General features: G+C 43.7%; 1 protein-coding gene across 1 annotated transcript in view; it reads right to left on the reverse strand.

Annotated features, from left to right (window-relative positions):
* Positions 1-30: 30 nt before the first annotated feature.
* Positions 31-24,239, reverse strand: part of GPR39 (G protein-coupled receptor 39) — an 81,922-nt gene continuing 57,713 nt past the window's right edge. The window contains exon 2 of the mRNA XM_054208455.1: positions 31-554. Within this exon, the coding sequence (XP_054064430.1) occupies positions 31-554 (524 nt within the window). The remainder of the gene's footprint in view (positions 555-24,239) is intronic.

Consider the following 24,239-nt stretch of genomic DNA (forward strand, 5'->3'; position numbering starts at 1 on the left):
ATTGCTAATCATTAACTTTGCCTTATGAAGTCATACTTGATGTTCACAAAGGCCGTTTTGTGCGTCTGGACTGGGCTCTGAGCTACTCTCTAGTGGCACGACTTCCAAGCTGGGTTCCAGTGGTTCAAGACCCCGTTTCTGTGGACTGCAGTCAGGCTTGGTCTCATTCTGAAAAGTACTTAAGGAAACTTTTTTATTGTCCCTTGTAGAAGAATTGCGCCTAGACGACATGAAGAGCAGTGGGCGTAGAGACCGGCTGCTCCTTGCTCTGGAGCTCAGGTTGGCTTTGAGAAACTTCTCCTTGTTGGCGTGCTCTATTGTCAGGCGGCAGCGGAGGACCTGCAGAAACACACTGCGGAACTGCTGAGAAGAGATGTTGTAGAGGAGGGGGTTCACCACCGAGCTGAGGTAGAAGAAGATGTCGGTGATGGGGAGAAGAGTGATGTACGCTCTGAAGTAGGGGACAGTCCAGTCCTGCTTTGGTTTAGCAGCAGCCATGATCCTTCTAACCTGGTTTGGCATCCAGCATATTGCCAGAGTTGCAACAATCAGTCCTGCGAACAGAGAGGGGAAGAAAGAAGTGTGCATACATGGGGGGAAAAGCCCATAAAATACTTAGTATCAGTTCTGCACTTAATTGTTAGGAAGTAGTACCAATTTCTCAATGTTTTGCTTGACAGCTTTTTCTGCCGGTAGCATTTTTTTGTTTGTTGTTTTTAATAACTGTTACAAGGTCACTGCAGCACATGCTCTGACAAAAGACTGCATAGTGCTTGGATAGTGTTTCTTGGTACCTATTGTCATTTATTAGTTTTCAAAGCATTCTTTCATTGAAATCTGTATCTTTGGAAAGAATGCGATTTTTTTTGTTGTTTGTGTTCTTACATTTCTTATGTCTTTCCCTTTACTTTGAAAAACAAACAAAATAAATAGAACCTATAGCCATATTAGATCAGGCAATACCCAGAAGAGATCAGATTCTTGTTTGTACCTTACAAAAAAAAAATATGTATGCATAATAATATATTTCGTGTTATTTTTGGTAAATTTCCAGTTACAGAAGATATTTTTAAGTAAAATATGTATGGATCTTTTTATGGTAATTAAGATATGTTGGGCTTTCTTAAAAATCAAATTCCAGTGGAATTAAATTACGAATGTAAATGAGAAAACCCCAAGCCTAGTCATGAAAGTGTAAGCAGTTTCAGATTATAAATTATGCTTAAAAAGGTGGTATCTGACCATTTTGTATTTATATGTAAATATAAATACATGTTGCTGCATCACTAATGGCATTAAAAAGAGGGTGACTTAAGTGTTGGATGTCTGAAAATTCCGCCTCTGTGGACCGGTGTTCCCCAGGGCTGCAGCGGCGATGCTGTCATCAGAACGGCAGCCCTGAAGAAACACACGGGTGAAGTTGAGCAGACTCTGTTCCCGGGCAGGAGCTGCAGCCGGGGAAAGGCGCTCAAATCCTCACTGGCATCCGCTGCTCCTGGTGCACGTAAGCACAGGAAATCCAGGCATCTTGCATGAAATACCAGGTACACAAAATAATTCCTCTTGGTGTCCCCCCCACCAAGCGTTAGTTCTGAAACACAGTACAGCCACCAGTTCATTGTTTCCACTTTGTTTTTCTCTTTGCAGGAAATGTGCCTCATGTGAACACTTAAAGGGAGCAGAAGCTGCAGGTTGGCTTCCCTGCTGCAGAGGCACAAAACTGCAGAGAGTACCCTGAAGGTGCACAGTTTGCACTTCAGTAGACTTTTGTTATGTTGTTAATCTTCAACGTCTAGCCTCCTTTCTCAACAGAAGCACAGAAATGTTTTAATTCTTGTCTGTCTAGACTAAGTCAGATTGCCCGCATTGAACAGATCGCTGTAGGAAGGCACTTCTGAAATAGTGCACACTGATTTTTTCAAGCCAGGAAAATGATACTTCAGTGGTGGGAAGACGTGAATGTAATGGGGAAGGGGAGCAGAACAGAGGAAAAAGATTTTTTTATAACTTTGAAATTGCCAGAGCTTAAACAGGGTATGTCCGAGTGCTCTCCACCACCACCCTCAAGCAAAGGTATGAAATGTCTTTTATTTTTTCTTTTTTTTTAAGAAATTAGTTTTCCTAATGAAATCTGTAATTACTTTAACAACTTTATGATGTCACTGAGATACTAAATAAAAGTTGTCTTTTTGATCATCTGCTTCTGTAATCACTTAATGTCACAATAATTTTGCTAGGATGGGGAAGTAGCGTATCTTCAATCTACAGCACTAGATGAAGGGCCCTGGAAGGCTGTTCTTAGGAGGCAGGTGATAAATGCAGTTACCTTTGCTCTTTTCTGTTCTTTATCCACCATAGCTCTCCTCAGACAAAGTCTCTTTATCTCTTTATTCCCATTCCTACACAATCCCATGTCCCTTTGCTTGGCTGCCTTACGCTTCCCCTGCCTTCTTGCCTCGTTTTTCAGAAGCTGTTGTGTCTCTGTTATAAGCTGATCTCAATTTTGTATTAATCCTGCAAGTTTTCCAGCCTTCAGTGCTTTTTTCTCTTCTCTCAGCATAACAAAGGAGCTCTGAGCAGTGACTTATAAAGAGGCAGCGAAAGGATGGTACCGCTCTGTTGTGGCTTTTTGTCCCATGCAACTTAAACACAAAGCCCACAAACCCAGCTCTGCAGAATTCTCGTCAAAGTTGACCAGATGATCTCTTTCAAGGGAAGAGAAAACAAGCTCTATAGAGTAATTTATTTGTTCTTCGTTAGAAACAGGATACTTCATCGTGCTGATTAATAGTTTCCTAAATTATGAATGCTGCTGTGAAAAACTGCGAGCAAACAATGCGTGCATTCAGTTTTAAAGCTCAAATGCAGTGCTCTGAGATTTGTGATTTTTTGCTTGTATCTGAATTCTTTGCCATTGACCTTTCTTTTTTAGTTCAAACTGTGGAATGCTTAAGATTTCCCCTTATATTCTTCTGACACTTTTGTTCTGGGGAATTGAATATTTCGTTGCGTGTACAGCAAGTGAAAAATGAGCTGCTTGTGCCCTTGCACAGTGCAGCGAGGACAGGCTTTTGCAGGACGGGAGGAGATGCCTGTAAAACTTTTTTGTTTTCCAGGGATGAGTAATTGTTCATTTTTACACTTGAAAAAAGTGCTTGTTGATTCAAAGGAGATGCACCATGTAAATAAACATGCTGACAAATTCACCATATTTTTTCCAACTGTTCACACTTGACACGGAGGTATGAAGTAAACTGAAGTGCATCAGAGGAGAAGCTTTATGTTCAGACCTTAGCATATTAAATATTTTGACTGAATCACTGCTGCCATCAATTTGAAGTGGTACACAGGCTGTAGAAGTTTGTATTGTACTGTAATGAGCAGAAGGTGCTTAAAGAACATTGTATCAGCTTGAATGTAAACTAAACTGCATCTTACATGGATACGGATCCGTTTTTCACTAGCGTTTGCATCCTGATAGGAATTAAACTCCTTCACGTTTCATCTCATATCTAACTTTCCCTTCCACTCCTCTTACTAAAGTGAAAAAAAATTAGTAGCTCCATTTTTTTCCCATTTTCCTGACAACTGCGCTGAAGTGACACACTAGATGAGAGCAGAGATTTATCCTCCATGGAATAATGATGTTTATAAACAAAGCAATGCTGTGGACCAGTGACCTCCATCACTGGCACTTCAAATTTCTAACATGCATTTGAATTACTCGGTTTAATCATCAAAAGTGCATTAGACCATGCCAACAGAAGCCGGGAGCCCTTGTATTATCTAGTTGACTATGTGTAAGTGAATACATCTCAACCTTTAAGTAAGTGTTTGATTTTATAATTTATTTAACATTGATGTAGATATTTCAAGGTAAAAAAAAAAAAAAGGACATGAAAAGATCCTTGACTAAAACCCTTTTAAAAAGCTAAGCCATAAGCCAGCCACAAAATAGTTTACCCAACACAGGAATTTCCACATTCAACTACTGTTTTAATTTGGAGAAAAACCCACCCCAAACCTCTTTAAAAATTAAGCATGCAAATTTAACAATGACTTAAATTTGGGAATTGTTATTGTAACTTCCCAAAAGTGAATCTTACAGTATTAATTCTTAATATGTGACAAAGGATCATTTATGTAGTAAAATAAACCTAGCGTTTAAGTGCCAATAATATAAATATGCATTGCCGGCTCAGAATAGGAGTTTGGCAGTCATCTGTCCCTTAGCAATACTTTTTTATTACTCAGAACATTCCTCTGGGCCATAGGGGACTGAATTAAATTCATTATGAACTTTATTGGGAAGGATTTAAAATATGTGCAAATGTCTGGTAGAGTGGAGAGGGCTTCCATCTCCACCCTTCCAGAGTTTGCTTGTTCTTCTATTGAACAGATTATTGACTTTTTTCCCTGCACCTGAGCACTTCAATCTGTCTCATTTTATAGTCCAACATTTCCCCTCTATCCTGGCCACTGCCGGCTGTCCCACAAAACTTGGAATTGTCTACAAAATCATAACTGTCACTGGGAAATGCCAACAACAGGCTTTATTTGGCTGCCATAGCCCATTAACCGGGGTTGTTGCGGTGACCCCATGTACATGGGCCTTTGCCTGTGCCACTCAACCCTGACTGCCCTGGTGCGAGACGGTCTGCTGGGCTCTGCTGCTTCTCTCATCGCAGTTAGCCTGAGCAGCGTTAAACTCAAACTTTGCTTTTCTCTGATTTAATTAATGGCACAAAGGCGGGTTCCCAACATCTGCTTGTAAACTGACATTTAAATGGCAATTGTCAGTGGCATATAAACATATGGTTACTGAGTTATGAGTCAAGTGCAAGCAGCGATGCAGTTGGTTCAGAGGGAGAGGGTTGTTAGTGCTCAGTTCACATTTGCATACTTGGCCCGACTATACCCAAAAGTATAACATGCCATCAATGCCCTGTGTCTTACTCACAAAGCCTCCCAACCACACATCAAGGGTATCTGCTCCCAGAAGAGGAAACGTACTGAATCCATCCCTCATTATTAAGTCTGCTGTCATAAAGCAACACTAATCATGAGGAAAGTCCTTGGTCCCTATTTGATTCTGCTACAAACACACACGCAAATACACCTTCTCACAAACCCAGTTCTTCATGGTCATAATACCAGTCACTACTAACTTGGGAGAAGGTAAAAAGCAAAGACTCCAGCGCTAATTAAAAATGCAACTTTCAGGAGGTGGGGTTTTGGCAGTTATTTATGTTATGTTTATTATTTTAACCAGGACTCAAAAATCTTCCTTTTCATTAGAAATAGGGAAATAAGTCATTAGTTTATCGTCTCTCTTGCTTTTAAGAAAAAAGCCAAGCCACAAAACTCAGTCTTCAATCACTGAGATGACCTTCCCAACTGCAGATCAATGCGGTGCTGTCTTCCAGCATCTGCAGCGGCTCTGTGCCTCCGCCGCTGCAGTTGTCTGCATGTGAGCAGTCACCTACCATATGCTTATCGTCTACTGACAATTGTCATTTAAATGTCAGGTTACAAACAGCTGTGGTTTCATTGCTGCGAGTCTGACTCGTGAGTGCAGCAAGGAAACCAACCCCAATGATGCCGGATGGCTGCTGGCACTGCTCGGCAGCAGGAGTGATGCAGACTGCGCTTCCTCAGCAGTGGTAACCTGAGGAAGACTGGAGCACCTCAAGGAGGGGACTGTCTTCTCGGCTCTCCAGCCTCAAGGATTTCCTACACTGCTTCTTCTGGCAGGTGAGCATTTCTCTGATCTGCCAGCAGCTGGGTAGAATTTCAGATCCAAACTTTCAGCTTTTAACAGCTTCTGTGAATATCTGGTGCTCAGCCACCATCCAGATCGACACGTGACTCAAACCCCTCGCTGACTCTGACCTACAGAGCTGTTGGTGAGCAGCAGGGCGCGTGGGGTGGCAGGGAGGAACAGACCTTTTACTACTGCTCCCAGCCTGGTTATTGCCCACCCCTTCAGCTCCCTTGTGCTTAAGGTCAGCAGGTTTAAAAACAAGACCCAGAGAGGAAGAGCGGGATTTCTTCAGTGCTTCTGTGGAACTTACAGTGTTTCTGCCTAACTGCCAGAGCTGGCACCTCCACATGAATGGGTCCCTATAGTGTAAATCATGCGCTAAAAGGCCTTTGTAGATCCCAAACAAGTCTTGTGACATTCAGTGCAGTCATGCCTGCGTCCTTTTTGTGCAGCCTCCTCTCATCATCTAGCTAGAAAACCTCTGTCATCTTGTTCTCTGAGACTGAGAATTAGGATAAGGTGGTGATGGGACACATTGGAAGGATAATCCTTCAGAGACAGTGAAGTGCCCACACGCATCTTGCCCACACACCCCTGCTTCCTGGAACAAGAGGCCCAAGTAGGCCACCGCATTCGCTACGGTATTAAAGACAGCCCATAAACAGCTCCAGCTGGCACGCAGGCGCGGAGTGCCACACGTAACACCGGCACGAGACAAGCTCACCACAAGGTTCCTAACAGATCTGCAGGTGTCCCCCTGTTCAGCGTTAACAGCATCACTTTGTAGGCAGTGGGTCACAGCTGGATCTCAGAATCAAAGTCTTGTCAGTTTGTGTCCTGCACTCCGCACTACGCCTCCGGAGCTGTGAGCTGGGAAATAGCCCACTCTTAGAGTTACTACACGATGCGCCACCAAACAACTAGGCTATAAGACAGAAGCAGTGGCTTTGCTGCCCCTTTCACTAGTGACAGTTAATGTCACATTGCCCCCAAATCAATTGCTCAATCCTGTATTCACTGCATAGAGTGTCACAACCACCACCAAGGGTTTTGCTTGAACGAGGGCTGCGGCGTGCTCCATGTGCGGGCTAAAGCACCTGATGAAGTTTAAAATGGGAGAAGAATACTAATATAAACCTCCCTTTTCCCTCTCAACCACATGCAAGTTTCTTCTGCTGAAGGACAAACATTATAATAATAATAAGCACATATTGATGTATGTTGAGGTGAATATAAAAATGTATTAACCTGAGAGATAAATATTGATACTTCTTTGTCTATGTCAATATTTAGTTCAAGGGACAATAAATTTTGATATTCACTGAAATAAGTCAATATGTGCATTGCTACATACATTTTGTATAAGCTCAAATTATTCAGCAACTCTGTTCCTTTTATCCTCAACTTTCAGAATCACAGATTTGCCTTTCAAAAATGCTTCTCTGGAAGGGAAGCAGGAATAAGTAAACTATCCCCACTCTGGCAGTAACTACAGGGAGAAGATATGGCCAGTGTTTATCTCCCAGTGATTTGCCCATCAGAGGTCTTCTAACCAGCAGGGAGATCTACAGGCTCTCTTTGGGAATTGACGCTGGATCCGGGCTGGCTGCTAAGTGTGCGGCCTCCGCAGAGAACAGGATTTTCCCCACCGCTGCCCATCAGAGTCTCACCTTCTTTGCTGTGGAGCCACCTCGCGTATAGACCACACAGACAGGGCTTCCACTGGCAAAGCAAAACAGAGAAAAGCCCAGCCCCTGCTCCTGCCTGCGCTGGTGCTGCAGGGGTAACAAGGACAAAGGACGCAGCGAGACAGCATTTTTGTCACCAGCACCAAGCAGGCAAATCTCCAAGCACTCACACAGAGGCTCTGGCAAACACCCCACAGCCCTTCTCATAACGGGTTTAGAGTGAACAGAAGCCAGTAGCAAACTAGTTATTTTCATAAATACCACTGGAAGGACTAAGCGTATGGCCTGGGACAAGCATTTGAAAACTGGCTCCGTGAACATCTGATCCTGTCAACACCTTCTGGCAAAAAAACGATGGGCCAGCAACTCCCAAGGCCTTAAGGGGAATTTGGGTCCATCTAGTGTTCATGATGCTCCTCCCAGCCCCAAGGGTGCTGTACCACGAGGCCGTGTCTCATTAGCGAGCACGGCTGGGGGATAGGACAGTGCTGTCCCATCAAGTGGTGTAATAAATGAAAGGCACTAAGATGAACCAAGCTTGGTGCAATAAATGAACCAAACCTGCAAAATGTTAATAAATATGTTGCTGTTCTATTGCACGTAAAGTCATCTTTCTTCCAACAGAAGACACCATTAATGGTCTCGCTAAATCACAAATGCTAAAGCGATGCGTGCAGTCTTCCCGTAAACAGCCATTCTTTCCTCCAAACAGCAATGTGTTCAAGTGTGGGGCAATGACAACATGGGGAAAGTTTTACCCTTATTAAAAGCTTCCATAGATAAAGGGAGTTGTCAGATGTATTGAGAATTTCACACAAGTATCTGACACCCTTTGGCATCAGAAAACCACCTGCAGATGGTTTTGATACTTCATTTCACAGGTGACTACACACCGATGTAAATCAGCACTAAGACTCAGGAGATGTTAGCAGAAGCGTACGTCTTCTCATTTGGCGTGGACTACACTCTCCACTCCTCAAAGCACCTAAGGGTGCTACGAAATCACTGACACCAAATTGGCTTGTCAGAGGTTTTGTCCCAGTGTTGTGTCATTGGGTCAAATCAATGACACAACGGAACAACAGCACGACCACAACTCCCCTCTCCAGTAGAAATCCCTGCATCACCCAAGGGTTTGCTCAGTTCAGGTCCTCCCTGCTCTGCTGCAGACATTCCTTCTCCTTGACTGGCAACAAAGAGCTGCTCTAGGCTGGACGCGGCACAGCAATACCACATCTCAGTGGCAAAGAGTGATATGAATTTTGTGATTCCAGCAACCTGACCTCTAATAGAAACTAACGCTGAAGGAACCTGCCCAGAAGAACCTGCGCTTTCGTCCAGAGTGACGATGCTTCAGTCTCCATTGTACTTCAGTCCTCTGCAACTGATAACCAGTGTATTGGGTTGAGAAACTCGGACATTCACGATAAACAAGAAGATAATGAAAGAGCTACACGGAGCTGAACCAAAGTTTCAGGTCTGTGTATCATTGATCCACCCCTCTGGGCCTCACAGGGCAATACAGTAACATCTCTTCTGACCGCAGCACTAAAACGTTAACAGCTTCTGGAGATTCCCTCACACACTTCTCCACAAGCCAGGGCAAACAGAGCTTTTTGGAGGAATAAGCTATTTTTGCTTTGCACCGTCACTTAACAGCCCTCAGCCATTCGGTAGAGTGATACCAGATGCATCAGAAGTTGTCAGGGGAACATAGATATGCAGAATATAATTAGTGAGGACACAAGTGTTAACAGTTTTACTTCATAGCAATTTAAAGTCTCTGACAATTACCTTCAGTTCTTAGCAGGGTCAAGTTTTGCTTCTCAAATATTTTTAAATACTGTCATTTCACAGTGCAAACACTAGTAAGCTAAAAATACTCAAGGAAGTTACATGACAGAAGTATTGTTACTGAACATGAGCAGCTTTTTTGCAAAACAGTGATTAAAGTCATGATATGCTTTTAAAAGCCATACATGCTCATACATTACCAGAGAAAATAATGTTAGTTTTAATACTTAAAAATTATTATGGAGACGGTAACACATTCATAGCCGCTGTTACACAGCAACAATAGCACCTTTGAAAATCCTCCCCACACAAGTTTGTACCTTTAATGGTCATTTATTTCTTCTGTTCATTATGTTAAAATTTGTATTTCAAATACGAGTTTATCTTGCTCCTCAGCTTTAATCTTCCGATCGCAAACTTCATCTTAGCACTCCTCATCAGCTATAATTCAGTCTTAAATGTGTCCAACTTTACACAGAAATGATGGTTTAGTCTATGATACTGTAACTGGGTAATTCCTTTCCGAAGCGGTGTGCCGACGCAGCATCCCCGCAGGGCGGTGAGCCCACAGTGTGTGGGTTGGCCTTTCAGGTCACTGCGCCGACACGCTGCCGTGCTCTTCTGGGCATCCCAGCTCTGTGGAGGAAGCAAGTGGCCGCAGCTGCTGCAAAAAATACCAGCTAATAGGAGCATTTCATATACTCCCTTGTCCTCTTTGGTGCTTTCCTTCACATAGGTGGGTAAACAGTCATGAAATTGTTACGCCTTACAGTAAATACCAACTTGGCATTTGAAGCAACGGTTCACAGTTTCATTTAGGTGCCTACCTCATGCAGTTTGTCAATAAAAGCTACAAAATCCAACATCTACTTTTGAGTCATTCATTTCCATTCACTGCAACAATTCTCCAGTAAAAACATAAAAGAAATGTCAAATCAGGGCTACTTTGGCAAAAAGATCAGGAATATTGTGGAAATATACATAGACTCAGCACCAGAAGACATGCCATGGTAAAATAAATGTATTTTAAACTGCTTGTTTTTAGAAATTTTAACATTCCAGCTGTCAGAAAAGACATGCTCATTGATAATTGTTATTTCTGCATTGAGAAAGTATTTTTAAAAAAACACTGACATGGACACAAATGTGTAGAAAGGAACGGGTTTTGTTTTTATTGATGCTTCTTCCTTGCAAAACAAATTCTTGCCATGCTTGCTTTGATTTTCTTTTAGAAAGAGTGAAGACTTGTTTTCTTTCTGCATTGGCAAAACAATGGAAAAAATACATCTTCCATATATATCTCATTTAAATTCTGCGTTCTAACTAGCAAACACAATTTGGAATTCAGAGGTTTTTTTGTTTTTACATTACAAACTCAGCCGTTGCAACATTAAACAGCTCATCTATTGCCATTCAGCAGGAGAAATCATTGAACAATCAACTGCAGAATACAAATACAGAAAGACAATATATTAACTCCGCAGGTACACGCGATACTCCTGAGCTCCACCAGAAAGATAAGCTTGAGCTATATGTTATATGGAGCCAACCATCATGGGGGAATCAGCAAAGCTCTTCCTAAATGAGAGATATTATCAATCTCCCACTCAGATTTTTGACCAAAAACCCTCAAATGAAGAAAACCTGCTGTTCTGTAGAGAGTGAGATGAAAAAGGAATTATTGATGCACAAATGGTAGCAAGATCATGCTTGCCAGCTGCTTTAAAAAACAAATGCAATTGGAGTTTATGTTCAGCAGCCTAATTGAGAAAAGAAACCAAAGCAAATTGCCATAAAAATTATGTGCAGTTATCCAAATTCTACACCAAAACCCACAAGAGGAAGCAGGATCCAGGGAGGGGAAGAGCAGAAACGCACCAAGGCAGACAGGGCCGCAGTGTGGTATAAGAGGGCAGTGGGGGGACAGGGACATCGCAGCAAACTGTGGGTACAAACAGGCCCCACCATAGACCAGGACACAGGAGTTGCTAGTCCCCAGGAGCTAATCCTCAGGTAAAATGGGGTGGAGCACCTCTCCTACAAAGACAGGCTGAGAGAGTTGGGGTTCTTCAGCCTGGAGAAGAGAAGGCTCCGTGGAGACCTTATTGTGGCCTTCCAGTACCTAAAGGGGGCTTATAAGAAAGATGGTGACAGGCTTTTTAGCAGGGCCTGTTGCAATAGGACAAGGGGTAATGGCTTTAAACCAAAAGAGGGAAGATTTAGACTAGATATAAGGAAGAAATTCTTTGCAATGAGGGTGGTGAAACACTGGACCAGGTTGCCCAGAGAGGTGGTAGATGCCCCATCCCTGGACACATCCAAGGTCAGGTTGGACGGGGCTCTGAGCAACCTGATGTAGTTGAAGATGTCCCTGCTCATTGCAGGGGAGTTAGACTAGATGACCTTTAAAGGTGCCTTCCAACCCAAACTATTTTATGATTCTATGATTCTAAAATCATCCAGGAAAGCACCTACACAGCCCAACTATTTCTTTTTCTGGCATGGGCAGGTGAAAGGCTGCCTGAAGGACTCACATTCTTCTAAACACACCAACAGCTGCTCTTTCTGACAACAGTGAGCCTTTTTCTGCTCTGAACAGATTCCTCTTCTTTTCAGAGGGAAAACAGTAAACAAATTCAGTCAAAATGAAAGCTGAATTTTCACACATCTTCAGAACTAATTTGTTTTAAGGTTTAAGGAAGACCATAATCTGCAGGAGAGCACAGAAGACTTTCTTGCCTGGAAACAGTCTCGTGAGAAATGAAATGAGGTATTTTGGGGCAGCAGGCAGTTATCTTTTGGAAAGGGTGGGGAGAGGGCAAATCTCTGATTCAGCCACCTCCAATACAGCCGCAGCGGCAATTCCAACACCGCAAGTGAATGAAGACCGAGTTCCAGTCTCCTTAAAGTATGTCCTGGCTATGGTGTTAATGGGGGAAACATAAAGTACCCATTACACAATAAGGCAGTTTTATTCTTTAAATTAGGCCTAACCTTTGATAATTTTTATCAAAGCCTTGGGTGGTGGTGAAGCTACTGGAAAGGGCACTCAGAAGACTGGCCACATAGGGCTTGTTTGCGGCTTCCCTCCCAGAAGGCTGTTCAGGGAGCAGCAGTATTTCAGCAAAGTCTCTTCTCTGCTGACACCTGAATCTGATTTTATTTACATTTCAGACCCGTCCAGAGAATTGTAATGAGTGCAAACATGTCAAAAACTCCTTTCCCAAACCTTTTCAAGCAACATATATACAAGATAAAGAGTATTCCTCCCCCTCGCCACAGCCTTGGCAGCAGCCTAATTCAAAGCCTGTGAGACTCAAAGTCTCCCCGTATCAGGTGCGAAGGTGAATGTGCTCTGCGAAATGGCATTCAAATAAACACCTGAACATGGCTCCGCCAAGCTCACGGGCACCGTTTGGTTTGGGAGCCTTGTGTCTGTGCTGTGATATTTGCACTTTGCTTTCAGAGAGCTGCTGGGGACTTCCAAAATGTCTCAGCCCGCCGGCACGCAGCAATGGCTCACAGCAAAGAGCAGACAGCGTTTCTTCCTCTCCTCCACCAGTGCAATCTCAGTCTTGTATCTCAGTATTAGTAAAAGATGTCAGATCATTTTGTTATATGTAATTTATTTGAAGTAAACTCCCTTATAATGACTTTTAACTTCAGAAAAAAACAGTGCATGTCCCTTTCTTTATCCAAGCCTCACAGGGTACATTTTTGCCAGCCTTTTAACTCTCTTTTATTTCCTTGAGGTGAATCCACAGCTAACTAGAGTATTCCACGTGGAATTGGAGCATGCAGCGCTCTCTATCTTTTGTAGCACCTTTCCAAGAAACACTAAGAACTATAAGATATTACTGCAGACCTGAGAAAACTAATTAAGGCAGAGCTCCAACTACCCGACAGCTCTCTCCTAGAAAATAAGGAACAAGACAGTGCTTTTTAGAGGAAACCCTATAAACAAAGAAGAGCAATCATGATGTGGCAACATATTTGATTCAATTATGCCATTTTTAATGTAAATTCTGGAATCTGGTGACAAAGATGATGTTTTCTGGAGCACAGTGAAGATGCAGGGGATTTTAGCAAGGGCTAAATCTACCTTACTTGTAAATTACAAACCACATTTCATCTTCCAGCCTCATGCAGCTGGCTCCAGCTTTGGGCACGCAGGACCACAGTAACGGAGAAAAGACTTTTACAATAACCCTTTCACATGTAATAAATATATGACTATGAAATGGAGAAAGAAGAACACTAAATATCAGAATTTACAGCAACTGAGAGGGCAATTATAAGCATTTGGGAACTTTCCTATGCATTTATATAGCACCTTAAGTTCAACTACTGGTCTTCAGTTTGACCTGTATCATGACAGAAATAGATAATCCTATTGCTTCTGACATGGCTACGTAATTAAATAGCTGCTCTGCCCCCATTAACATAGCTATATCCACTAGGCTTTCATTTGTCATCCTCTTTCCAGAATGGTCTCTTACTTTGAAACAAGTTTTTCTACTCAGACCTAAGATGTCTTGGGAACAGAGGCTTCTAGATACCTTCTTACTGAGCTTTGTAAGGTTTTCACCTACTAATGAGTGAAACTCTAACTCCCAATAGCTAATAGAACTAATTTTTCTTAAAATACTCACGATTAAGAGATTAAAATAAAATGTCTAAATCATGTCCTCATGTGGCACTAAACTTCTTTAACCAGTAAGTCATGTAGCAAAAGACAAGCAGCTTTCTCTTAAGATATCAGAGCAAAAATGGACTCTTACCACCTTGAAGTCCAAGAGCCCCAGGCCTGGACTTGGTGCTAGAGTGAACCGTGGGCAGCTGCGCTGCAGGCAGGAGGCTGCCCTTGCGAACCCTGCGCTCCCTCCAAAAGTCAGCGAACATGATTTTTGGTGACTGTACCAGCAAAGCCTCTTACAGCAAAACACAGCAGGAAATCTGCTTTGGGGCACTGACAAGATCCTCGATGTCTTTACTAAGGCAGCAGGAACACACAAGGTCTTTTAATTCGCTGTCACACGCTAAGCAAATGTCACCTCGTATGCTACAAGAATCTTCCATCGACAGAATCTCCCTAAATCCAGAGGTGGCATCTTCAAAAAACAGCCATTTCTTTCCTACTGCTTTTCATTTACCCGAGTTAACTATATCAGACAAAAAAAATCCTGCAGAGGTGGAAACTAATTCCAGGTAGGTAAAAGCAATCACGTCCACTGGTAAACAACAAGAAACAACACAGAGGAAACCCATATTTCAAAAGGCTGGTGCATAACACTGGGATTGCGCCTGCTCTGCTACCCAATGCCACCTCGTTACCTCACTGATTGCAGAAATCCTGTTACACTCTCTCAGAACATTGCAATAGGATCAGATGCTGAATGCAGCTGAAGACCTATTTAATTAGTAGTTGATAACAAAGACCAAAATTTACTCGCTTGTATCTTCTGATAACAGGAAACCGATTTCAGTTCTTACTAGCATAGCCATATTTCTACAGTATACCGTATTATTTTTAAAATTCTGTGTGTAGTCAATCATATTACCATGCCCTACAGGAGGTTTTTGCTAAGTACTCAAAAAAAACCCCCAATGCACACAGTGTAAAAAACCATCACAGCATACTATGAAGACTTGTGCTTAATTTTACATTCTTTATTTGGCCAAAATAGTGGTTGTTCTGCGCTCAAACTCATATTTGTAATAAAACCCCCACTCGGCTGCTCATATACTAAAGGAACAATTCATGACTGAATAATGTACCAATTCAAAAGCAATCTCTCTAAGCTACAGGAAACCTCTCGACTTGCTAGTCTGAACAAAATGAAGCCTCAACAAAATGAACCACTTTGAAACTAAATGAAAATTTAGCAAATTGATCTGAACAAGAAAATCTTATGTACAATGCAATGTTTTTAGCCACAATAGAAAAGCCTGTTAGAGATCACCCTTGAAAAAAGAATCACACCAATAAATCAAAGGTGGTGTTATTGTTTGTTTCTAAAGCAGGATATTTCATTTTATAACGGGATAGTGGGTTTGTGTTTAAATAGCAACTGCCATGTGCTGAAAGGAAAAAACCAGGAATGGAAACATTGGGTGTTTTCTTAAAAAGGATGGTCTGTCTTCTGGCTTTAATATTTAATCCATATTTTGGTGCACCTGGTACCTCACAAACCTCTCAGCTCCAAAGTTGCTCTGAGATCAGTACACCAGCAGTCAGGCCGGTCTGAAAAGAAAGCGAGTGCTTGGTTTGTGCGCTGCCATAAGCTAGTGGAGCAAAATTATTGCGGATCAAAATTATGAGGTTGCTGGAGCAATTTATACTGCCAAGACGAAGAGCAGAGGGAGGGACAAGATGCAAATGCTGGAGGTGCAGTCATCCAGCAGCGCAGCAGGAGCATAAAGGGTAATGGAAGAAGGAGAGAGGGGGACAGTAAGAGAAGGAGGGTTGAAGGCAGTGATTGTATCAAGAATCACTTATTTTTCCGAAGTGGCATGCCACAAGTAAATGTTACTCGCACTGATCCAGTAAATGATTCTGTTTTCCATGGAGGTGGCTTCAAGGAAATAAGGGGCTGGCAGAGAAGAAGCTGTAGTCATGCAAAAGCACAATTTGCAGCTGGAAGCTGATTTTGAACAAGAGTCAGATGAGAACACATTTAGGGTACACGCATAGCTCAACCTCATCTAGGACTACTAGGACATACAATGGCAGTTACACAATTAGCAAGCACAAAAGGCTATTTTAACTAAAAAATAAATAAGTACGGTCAGGAGGCTCAAGGCTGGTTTAGGAGGTGCCAGCACTGGTGCATGTGCCAGCAGCAGGCAGGGACTCTCTCCCAGATGGAGACACGGACTGGGTTGGGCTTTAAAGAAAGCTACTTCCCAGTCTGGTCCCAGGGGCAAAATTAAAAGTCTGTTGTAACAAGATGAGCAGCAGCGTCAGACATGTGGGACTCAAAAGGACATTTTATCCGTCTGAAGCATGAAGAGAAAGAATTTGTATTGTACATTTGTATGGAACAAGGGATATTTTTTTTTCCAATTAAGGGGTATTGAAATATGCAAACTGCGCCGTTCTCTCACTCTGCTGGAATTAGTGATTTACAATGACAGTTTACTTTTAGTTCCACACCTGGAAATAGGAGGTAAATCAAGTGATAAGCTGCTGACGATGGTCTCAAAATGGAGAGCACTTTACCCAAGAGTTCCTTGGAGCTTGCTGAGCTGGCACTGTGTTGTAGCAGATACGGCAAGATTATCAATTAATGACAGGAGCTGGAGCCAGTTACGACACTGTAATGAACTCCATTGGTGCGCACTCTGCCTCGATGGTTTTAAGGGAGAAAAAAGAAAAAAGCTGCTGCCTGCAGAAGGTCTTTCAGGAACAAATTAACAGTAGCAACCTACTTTTCATGAGCGCTAAGAACACCTCGCGGTAAAGAGAATTTCCCGTGAGCCCAAGAGTCGCCGGTACTTCTCAGACCTGAGAGAAATCCCCAGAGAAGGGCGATGGCCTCCACTCTCAAATCCTGGTGAGAACTGGACGCAAGGTTCAAAGCAGTTCCCCAGGATGACGGGCTGCTGGGCCAAAGCAGCAGCCAAACGCCATGGGGACCATCCCCAAAACCAGTGTGATGTGCGGAGCAGAGCACACACCACTCCCGGTTGGCACCGCAGCACTCACAGGCACGCAACACTGGCTGGGACAGCGGTGCACCCACCTGCCCTGCCTGGGAATAGGGTCAGGGACAGCAAAATCTCTGCCAAAACAGGTCCATTTTCTTACGCCTGCAGTTGTCCACTCAGAGGAGCAGCTTCCCCACACTGCTGGCTGGCAAAGCTCAGCGAGGCTCCCCTCCTCCACGTCTCCTCAGGAAGTCCCTGTCCCGAGCCAGGACAGGGCTCTGGGGAGACTCCCTCACAAGCCAGCGAACATTCACACCACCGAATTACCAACGTCCTGCAGCAAAGAGGGGGCATCAGAGTTGGGAGAGAAGAAAAACAGAAAAAACCCCGAGGCCAGGAAACAAAACACCGGCACAGAGAAACCAGGCGCAGTGGTGAAGATTGACTTCTGTCTCCTAGTTTCAAGAAAACGCCACAGCTCGTTTATGCTGATCCACTCTGGGTTTTGCTTGCCCCCCACCAGCCAATTTGGCATCCTCCCCAACAGCGTGCCATTGGTTTTCAGTGTAATGTGTCTGGGAAATCTAATTGTTTCTGAAAGCACTTTCTAGCTCGTGAAGTTCTTTAGAACTGCCATGGTCCATGGCAATCAAAGTGTCTAAACAAATATGCAAAAGTGTGCTCAAGCCAGAAAGCCTTCCAAGGAACCAAGAGAGTTTTTTCCCGTTCAGCATGGATCCAAGTAGTTCACCCTTTGTTTCTGTCAGCACCAGTCATGCACTAGAGCACACAAACCGGTTCGGAAGGGTGCAACATCTCACGCTCCTGCAGTGTGCCAATACAACAGGATTAACACCAGGGACAAGAATGCAAGATACTAGCAGCCAAGAAACACCCACACTCTCAAATACGCACACACAATTTAAGCTGTTCTATCTCGAAGCTAATGGAAAAACCTCCCTTAATATTGCATGTAGAAATGCCTGATAGTTGTAAATAACTTTTTGTGTGTTTAGTTCATATATAATGAAACAGCAGCGAGCCAATGCGGCTCAGTACTCAAAAGAAGAGGCTGCTCAAGCAAATGCATCTTCAAGCCTGGATGCCAGAGCCACTCTCACTGTGCCACAGACTAATGGATTTCAGTGACAAAATGCAAGTGTTACACCTTTATCTATTAGATTTGTTATGCAGCTTTAAAAGCAAAACAGTTGTTCCCACTTCCAAGCAGGAAGGTCCTATTCTCTCCAAGTGAAAATGCAAACCATAAGTTCACTTTTGATTAGGAAAACAAGACCAGTGATAACACACAGCCATAGCTGCACTTTAGGAAAAAAGAAAACGTAAAGCCTTGAATCTGAAGGTCACGGTTGCTCCTTCCAAAGGCCTCCTTGGTGGAGGAGTTTAACATTTCTTGTTATTTGGTAAGGCCATAAGGTACTTTTTGGTTTAAAGGGTTCTTCTTACATCATGCTGAAGCTGAGCACAATACGTGTCAGCATTCCCTGGCTTGGTAGAGCACCAAGGCCCTTTAGACACTGGTTCTCAGCTCCTAATTTACACATAGTTTCAGTTGTTGGGACCGGGATGTTGCACCAGGCTGGAGACTGCACCTGCCTCAGGTGAAGAAGTGTCTGATATCCAAAGATGTACAATTAGGACTCCCAAGCAGCATCAGCAAGGACATCGAGCTGCCTTATTTCAGTGAGGTCGCAGCTGAACTGTGCTGGGTACGATACAGACCTAGCAGTAAGATTCCTGCCTGAACACAGAACAGGTGAAATGCATAAACACACAGGGAAAATGTACAGGCCTCCATTAGAGAATGCAAAAGGGTTTTTTTCTTGTTTGTTTTTTTTTTTAATAGATTGGAAATGGAAAGACACCACAGGTGTTAAATTTCCCCGACATCACAGAGAAAGCACTATCCTGTGGCAAAGCATCAAACAGATCTGGATGTCCACATCAAGCCTTTCCTTCTCAGCCCTGATGTCTTCCTGGTCAAACTTACCAGCCAGAGCAATCCGAAAGCATTACTGCAGCCCTTTCCCATGGTTAACACATTCAAACTATGATGGCAGACTTTTTTCAACCATCTTAAAAATAAAAACCAAACCAAACCAAAACGAAAAACCCCCCAATATAAAAATTTTCCTGTTTAAAAAAAAAGAACCCCCAAATTCCATAATTTATAGAAGAATGTCTCTATGCTTGTTAGATGTTAAATGCTTTACCACGACAATTAAATGACTTGAAAACAAAACCAAGTGACAGGTATATTTTTTCAAGATCACTGATCTTTCAACTAAGGGGAAAAAATCCCAGCTTTAATTGCACAAAGCTGCATATCATACTTCCCTCTCTTGAGATTTCATTATAGGCCTGAAACCAAAGAATTGCATTGCCAGCTCTTGCCTGCTCTTCCAGCTATTTCTGGTTTTTAATAATTATTCATTAATTGCACACTATGATAAGATCCTTGCTGTTTTGAAACATTTTCCCTCTGGCCCCCATACTATTAAAGACCCTGATTGCCTGCCAACAGCGTAAAATTAAAAATCAAAGCATTACCTCTGAAAGGTTTAATATGTGCCACATTGAAAGAGTTTCTACAGCTTACAGCCATGTAATTGCATCACCGGCTAACTGCACAATCTCTCTCAGCGTTTGAAATGTTTTCCTTTGAAACATTAGCCAGCTCAGAGCAGAGGTTTTGTTTAACACCCTGATTTACTCTCCACACATGCCAGAGTTTTGTATGTCTCCTGTGTCCTTCCCCACTTCTCTGCTTTGCCTGGGGCAGGTGAGAGGGAAAGGCTTGTCCGCCCGGCCGTGAGGCACCCTGCTCCCACCGGGGAGAGAACCGAGGGAGAGAAGAGTCACCGGTTCAACCAGGAGATTAAAAACAGAAGCATTTTATCAGCTGAACCTTCTCTCTACCCAGCCCTTAAAAGCAGGTGTTTTTTTCTGCCTGTTGAATCCTCCCCTTCTCCCCTCTCTCCCTTTCCTGATGCCGCAGGCACCCATGGCTCCCACCAAACCATCTGCCCCTGAAGCCTCCCCTCCCAGTCCAGGCTGCCAAACCTGGCTGGACCCAGCCTGCTCAACCCACAACCGCAGGAGGCATTTCTATTTAACCATCAGTCTTTTGCTTATGGCTCCCCTCTTGAAGAGCAATGAAGTTTCCACATTTTGATGGTGGCCATGCGAAGGAGCGGGTACCCCATGCCACTGGCTGGAATAAACCCCAGCGGCTCCAGTGACAGGCAGCAATTCACAATCGTTTTCCTTTCGCTAACTCCACTGAGACCTAAATGTTACTTCTTCATCTAAAAATCTCATTTCTAAATCTTATTTCTTCATCATAAGGGTCATATGGATAAGGACAGGTCACCAGCGACCAGCCTAGCGCAAACATCCTTACTATGGAGGCAGCCTGAAGGAATTTGTGCAATTGAGTTGATCAAAGCTGGTTTAGACAAAGAAAACCGTGGAGACGTAGCTTGCATTGATCGAAGTGTAGTCATGATGTGCCAAAGGGGAATAAAGATGCCCTTCACACAGTTTGGCTGCTTTAATGATTTCAATATTAACAGTGCTCTTTCCCAGAAAAAGGCAATTTCCTACCCTCAGTTTTTTGGACCTTGTGATTATCACAAGTGCCAAAAACTGTTTAATGCTTATAAAAGCATACCTTACAAAGATATTCCTCTGCAAGCCCTCAAATGAAGAGGCTTTGGTTATTTGTATCTGCTTGTGCACCAATGCACACTTTTCTTTTAATTCAAAATCTTGGTCCTGGCTGCATTGTAATCTGGTTGTCCTTCCAGTTCATCAGGTTACACTTCCACAGTACTTCTGAAATCAGCTCCTTCAGCCTCTGTAGAGCCCCCCTGGAAAGCTGGGGGGGTTGCTCTGATTCGTCCCTAACCTGCAGGTTGGTATTCTTCTCCGTAATTCCCATACTATCATAGCAATTAAAAACAGGGACACTGTAGATCAGATTAGATATTTTGGTAAGACAAAGTGTATCTCTCTTCACAGTAGCTTTAGGCAGCCAAAAGAGAAGCTGGCCTTCACTTTGTTTTCTAAATTGCAATTTAGAGGTTGTATAATAAAATGTGCACTTTGTTTTGCAGAGATTTTCTGTATTCCAGACTGTTCCCTGAAAAGAAGGGAGGCTGCTGGTGCCGGGGGTTTTCAGCTGCTGGTGCCTGTGTGTGGGGCAGGAAGGAACACTTGGGGGATGTTTGAGGGGTAAATTTGTAAACGTGGATTTAGGCTTATAATATCGGGTACTGAAACCTTACAGATCTTGGCCTGACTCAGTTGTAAAGCTTGTGCTTTAAGAGTCTAATTTAAAACAAAATTCATGTGTCGCAGTAATTTTTTTTTAACTGGAATTGTACAGATTTATGTTTGAAGGAACCTTCTGGAATAGAAAGTCAAACTGCAGAGACAAAGAGCGCTTTCCCCCAGATTTGTAAAGATTCCCATGCACATTGGTGCTCCATAGACCAAGTTCATTTGAAATAGGGAGATCATGAAGTAGAAATTAAGAGTACCATGTTAAGGACAAAATTATTAAATGAGAAATCCTCCAATATATATGAAATAACAAAGCACTTGCATTCAGGCTCAGTCTCTGTTCCCAGAGGAAAGGACAGGCTCCGTACCAAGTACTGCATTGCACAGGGACATCCCCACTGCAATGTGCCACCACTCCACGGGTGAAGGGCCATCCCTGTAACGTGTGGCAGGGGACGACTGAGGGGCCTGAAAGCTCACAGAGTTGGTCACCGATTCTGCTGGGAGTGCTCCAGCTTCTCCACCTTCCCCATCTGGCCCAGCAGGCACACTGTGTGGGGTGCACCCTGCCCTCAGTGAACACCACGCTGGGCACGTGCTGCGCTGCACCCAACTGCCCAGCGTGCAGGCAGGGGCAATTTGCACCTCTTCCTTTCTGATCCCCCTCTCTGATTTTGCATCTCTCCCTTCTGGATCCACCTGGTATCATTGAGACATCGTTCCTCCCCTGGTTTGGCTCTGCACAAGCAATGCAAGAAGAAACCTGGTGTGTGCAAATCTGCTTTGCACCTCCCCAGCTTTTCCTGCACCCCAGTGGGGGCCCATAGCTGCCCCGGCTCCCTGAACTCCTGTCTTTAGACGCCCATCTCCCTGCGCGCAGAGGAACAACGGAGATGACACAACCTGAGACAGTGCAGACATAAAATCCATTCTGCACGGACTGTTCAGGCACAAGAGAGATTTTTTTTCTGTCGAAAAGGAGGGTACATAGACTCATATCTTGCCTGTGCGAATGAGAGGTGTTTTGGGCGGAGACAGCAGCCTGTTTCCAGGCCTGGGGCAGTGAGGAGCGAGGTCACAGTGCTGCCCCGCGTTCCCTTGGTGGAGAGAAGCTCTCCCAGAGCCGGCAGGGAGACACACCAGACAGACAAGGAGCGGACCAGGGGTTCTGAGACCCCAAGAAGATGCACCACTGTGAAGTGAGGTGATTTAAACAGTTACGGGCATGATGTTCGTGCAGCCACTGTGCAGCAACCTGCTATATCAATTTCATATAGCCACTTTGTGTTGCAACCAATTAGCTCATTAAGGAAAGTGCCTATTAAGAAGATGCTGAACCAGATCTACACAGGTTGGCTATTCCAGATGTTAAAATATTCTCCTGAGCAGCATACACAGGTTTTTCTTTCTCTTTTTTTCCCAAATACAGACAGATTGGACTGTTCACTAGCTGGGTTCGGTATATGCGGAACAGGTAATACACACCTGGAAACACTGCATCTACCTTGTCCCGCAGCTCCTCTGTCACTTTGCTTAGCAGTGAGGAGCAAAAGCCTGACCCCATAGTGAGGTATTTGGCCTGAATTATCTTCCCTTGCTTCTCCTGATCCCAGTATCTTATATAAATTAATAGCTGGAATACAAAGCTGAAATGAAAGCAGAGGGAAAGCACTCAAAGTAACACCCAGGGTACTGTAGGCACTAAGTAACAGATCAGGCCCTCAGCTCACAGCTGATATATGCTGTCATGTCAAAGGCAGCGCATCCCTCCAGTATCTTTCCCTTTACCGGCACCATCCTCATTCGCCTACTTCTGCATTTGGGATATCATAATCATTAACTCGAGGGTACTTCTGGAGCCGAAGGTGCTAACCTTATCTCTAAAAAGCAAGCCCCTTGCGTCGCAAAGGGAAGGCGGCTTTATTCCAAGTTCTAATGTCAACTTTTCTTTACTGCAATCTGGCATTGCTCACACAGACAAGCTGGAGATACAGCAACAAAGCCAAGGAGAGAAAACAGAGTTCCCAGCAGGATTCACAGAGCAGGTTAAACTTTAAAAGGCACATTTGTACCTGCAGGACAAGCTTAAGATGTACCCAGGAATCCTGCACTTCCCACAAGAAGAGTAATTGCTTTCTGGGGCTATTTTAAACTAAGAACATTGGCCTTTCTTACACTCTCCTGCACTGGTGCGGCTGCCTTTTTTCTTCCCCTTTTCAAAAATCAACAGTGAAAATTCTCTTCTAACTTTCCAGTGTTGTAATGCTGCAAAGGCCTCTCCTGTCCCTGTTAGCCAGCCGTATCAGAAAGATTGCGCCACTTTTTTTTCCTTCTTCTTCTTTTTCAAGTCCACATAGAAAAGGACAAAGACTTGGGTTCTAAAACCTGGACTCCGTCATCCGCCACCCTGGACAGCCAAGCTGAGTCACGTAACACCTGAGAGCAGACAGTGCCTTGGGCTAACCTGCCTGTTTGCATCCCAGCACCAGTATGCAGAGGCGCCTGTCTTAAAGCTGTTTATCGTTGCTGGTGATGTTACATGGGTTGGTTACACCCCAAAGCGCTGAGGCTGAAGACACAAATCCCTTTCAAGCCCTGTTTATGCGTCTGCCAACTCTTGCCTCCATGCACACAGCCCTTCAATATGCCAAGCCACCAAGAAAAGGGTGGCCTGAGAGGACACCCCAGGTAAGCATAGGAAAGGCTCCTGCTCATTCGTGCCAGGAGCGATCAGATTCCAATACACTCCGACATCTGGAATAATCCTGGATTATTTCTTACCAGAGACGCATAGCAACCTGCATTTAATCCACAAACCGTTAAACTGCGCTGTGTTTCTCATGCAGAAAAGATCTGGGGTTTTGTAGCTTCTCTACAAATAATCTCATTAATAGCCAGGTTAATGTAGTCTAGTTCCAGCTACACGTTTCTGAATTGCAGTAATGGCTAATCCTACACGCAGGTCCTGCAACTGAAGCTAATGGAATGGCTCATTTGATAAAAATAAGTTAAATATCCCTTTTTGCAAAATTATT

The sequence above is a fragment of the Rissa tridactyla genome, chromosome 7 (assembly GCF_028500815.1).
Source record: "Rissa tridactyla isolate bRisTri1 chromosome 7, bRisTri1.patW.cur.20221130, whole genome shotgun sequence".
NCBI lineage: Eukaryota > Metazoa > Chordata > Aves > Charadriiformes > Laridae > Rissa > Rissa tridactyla.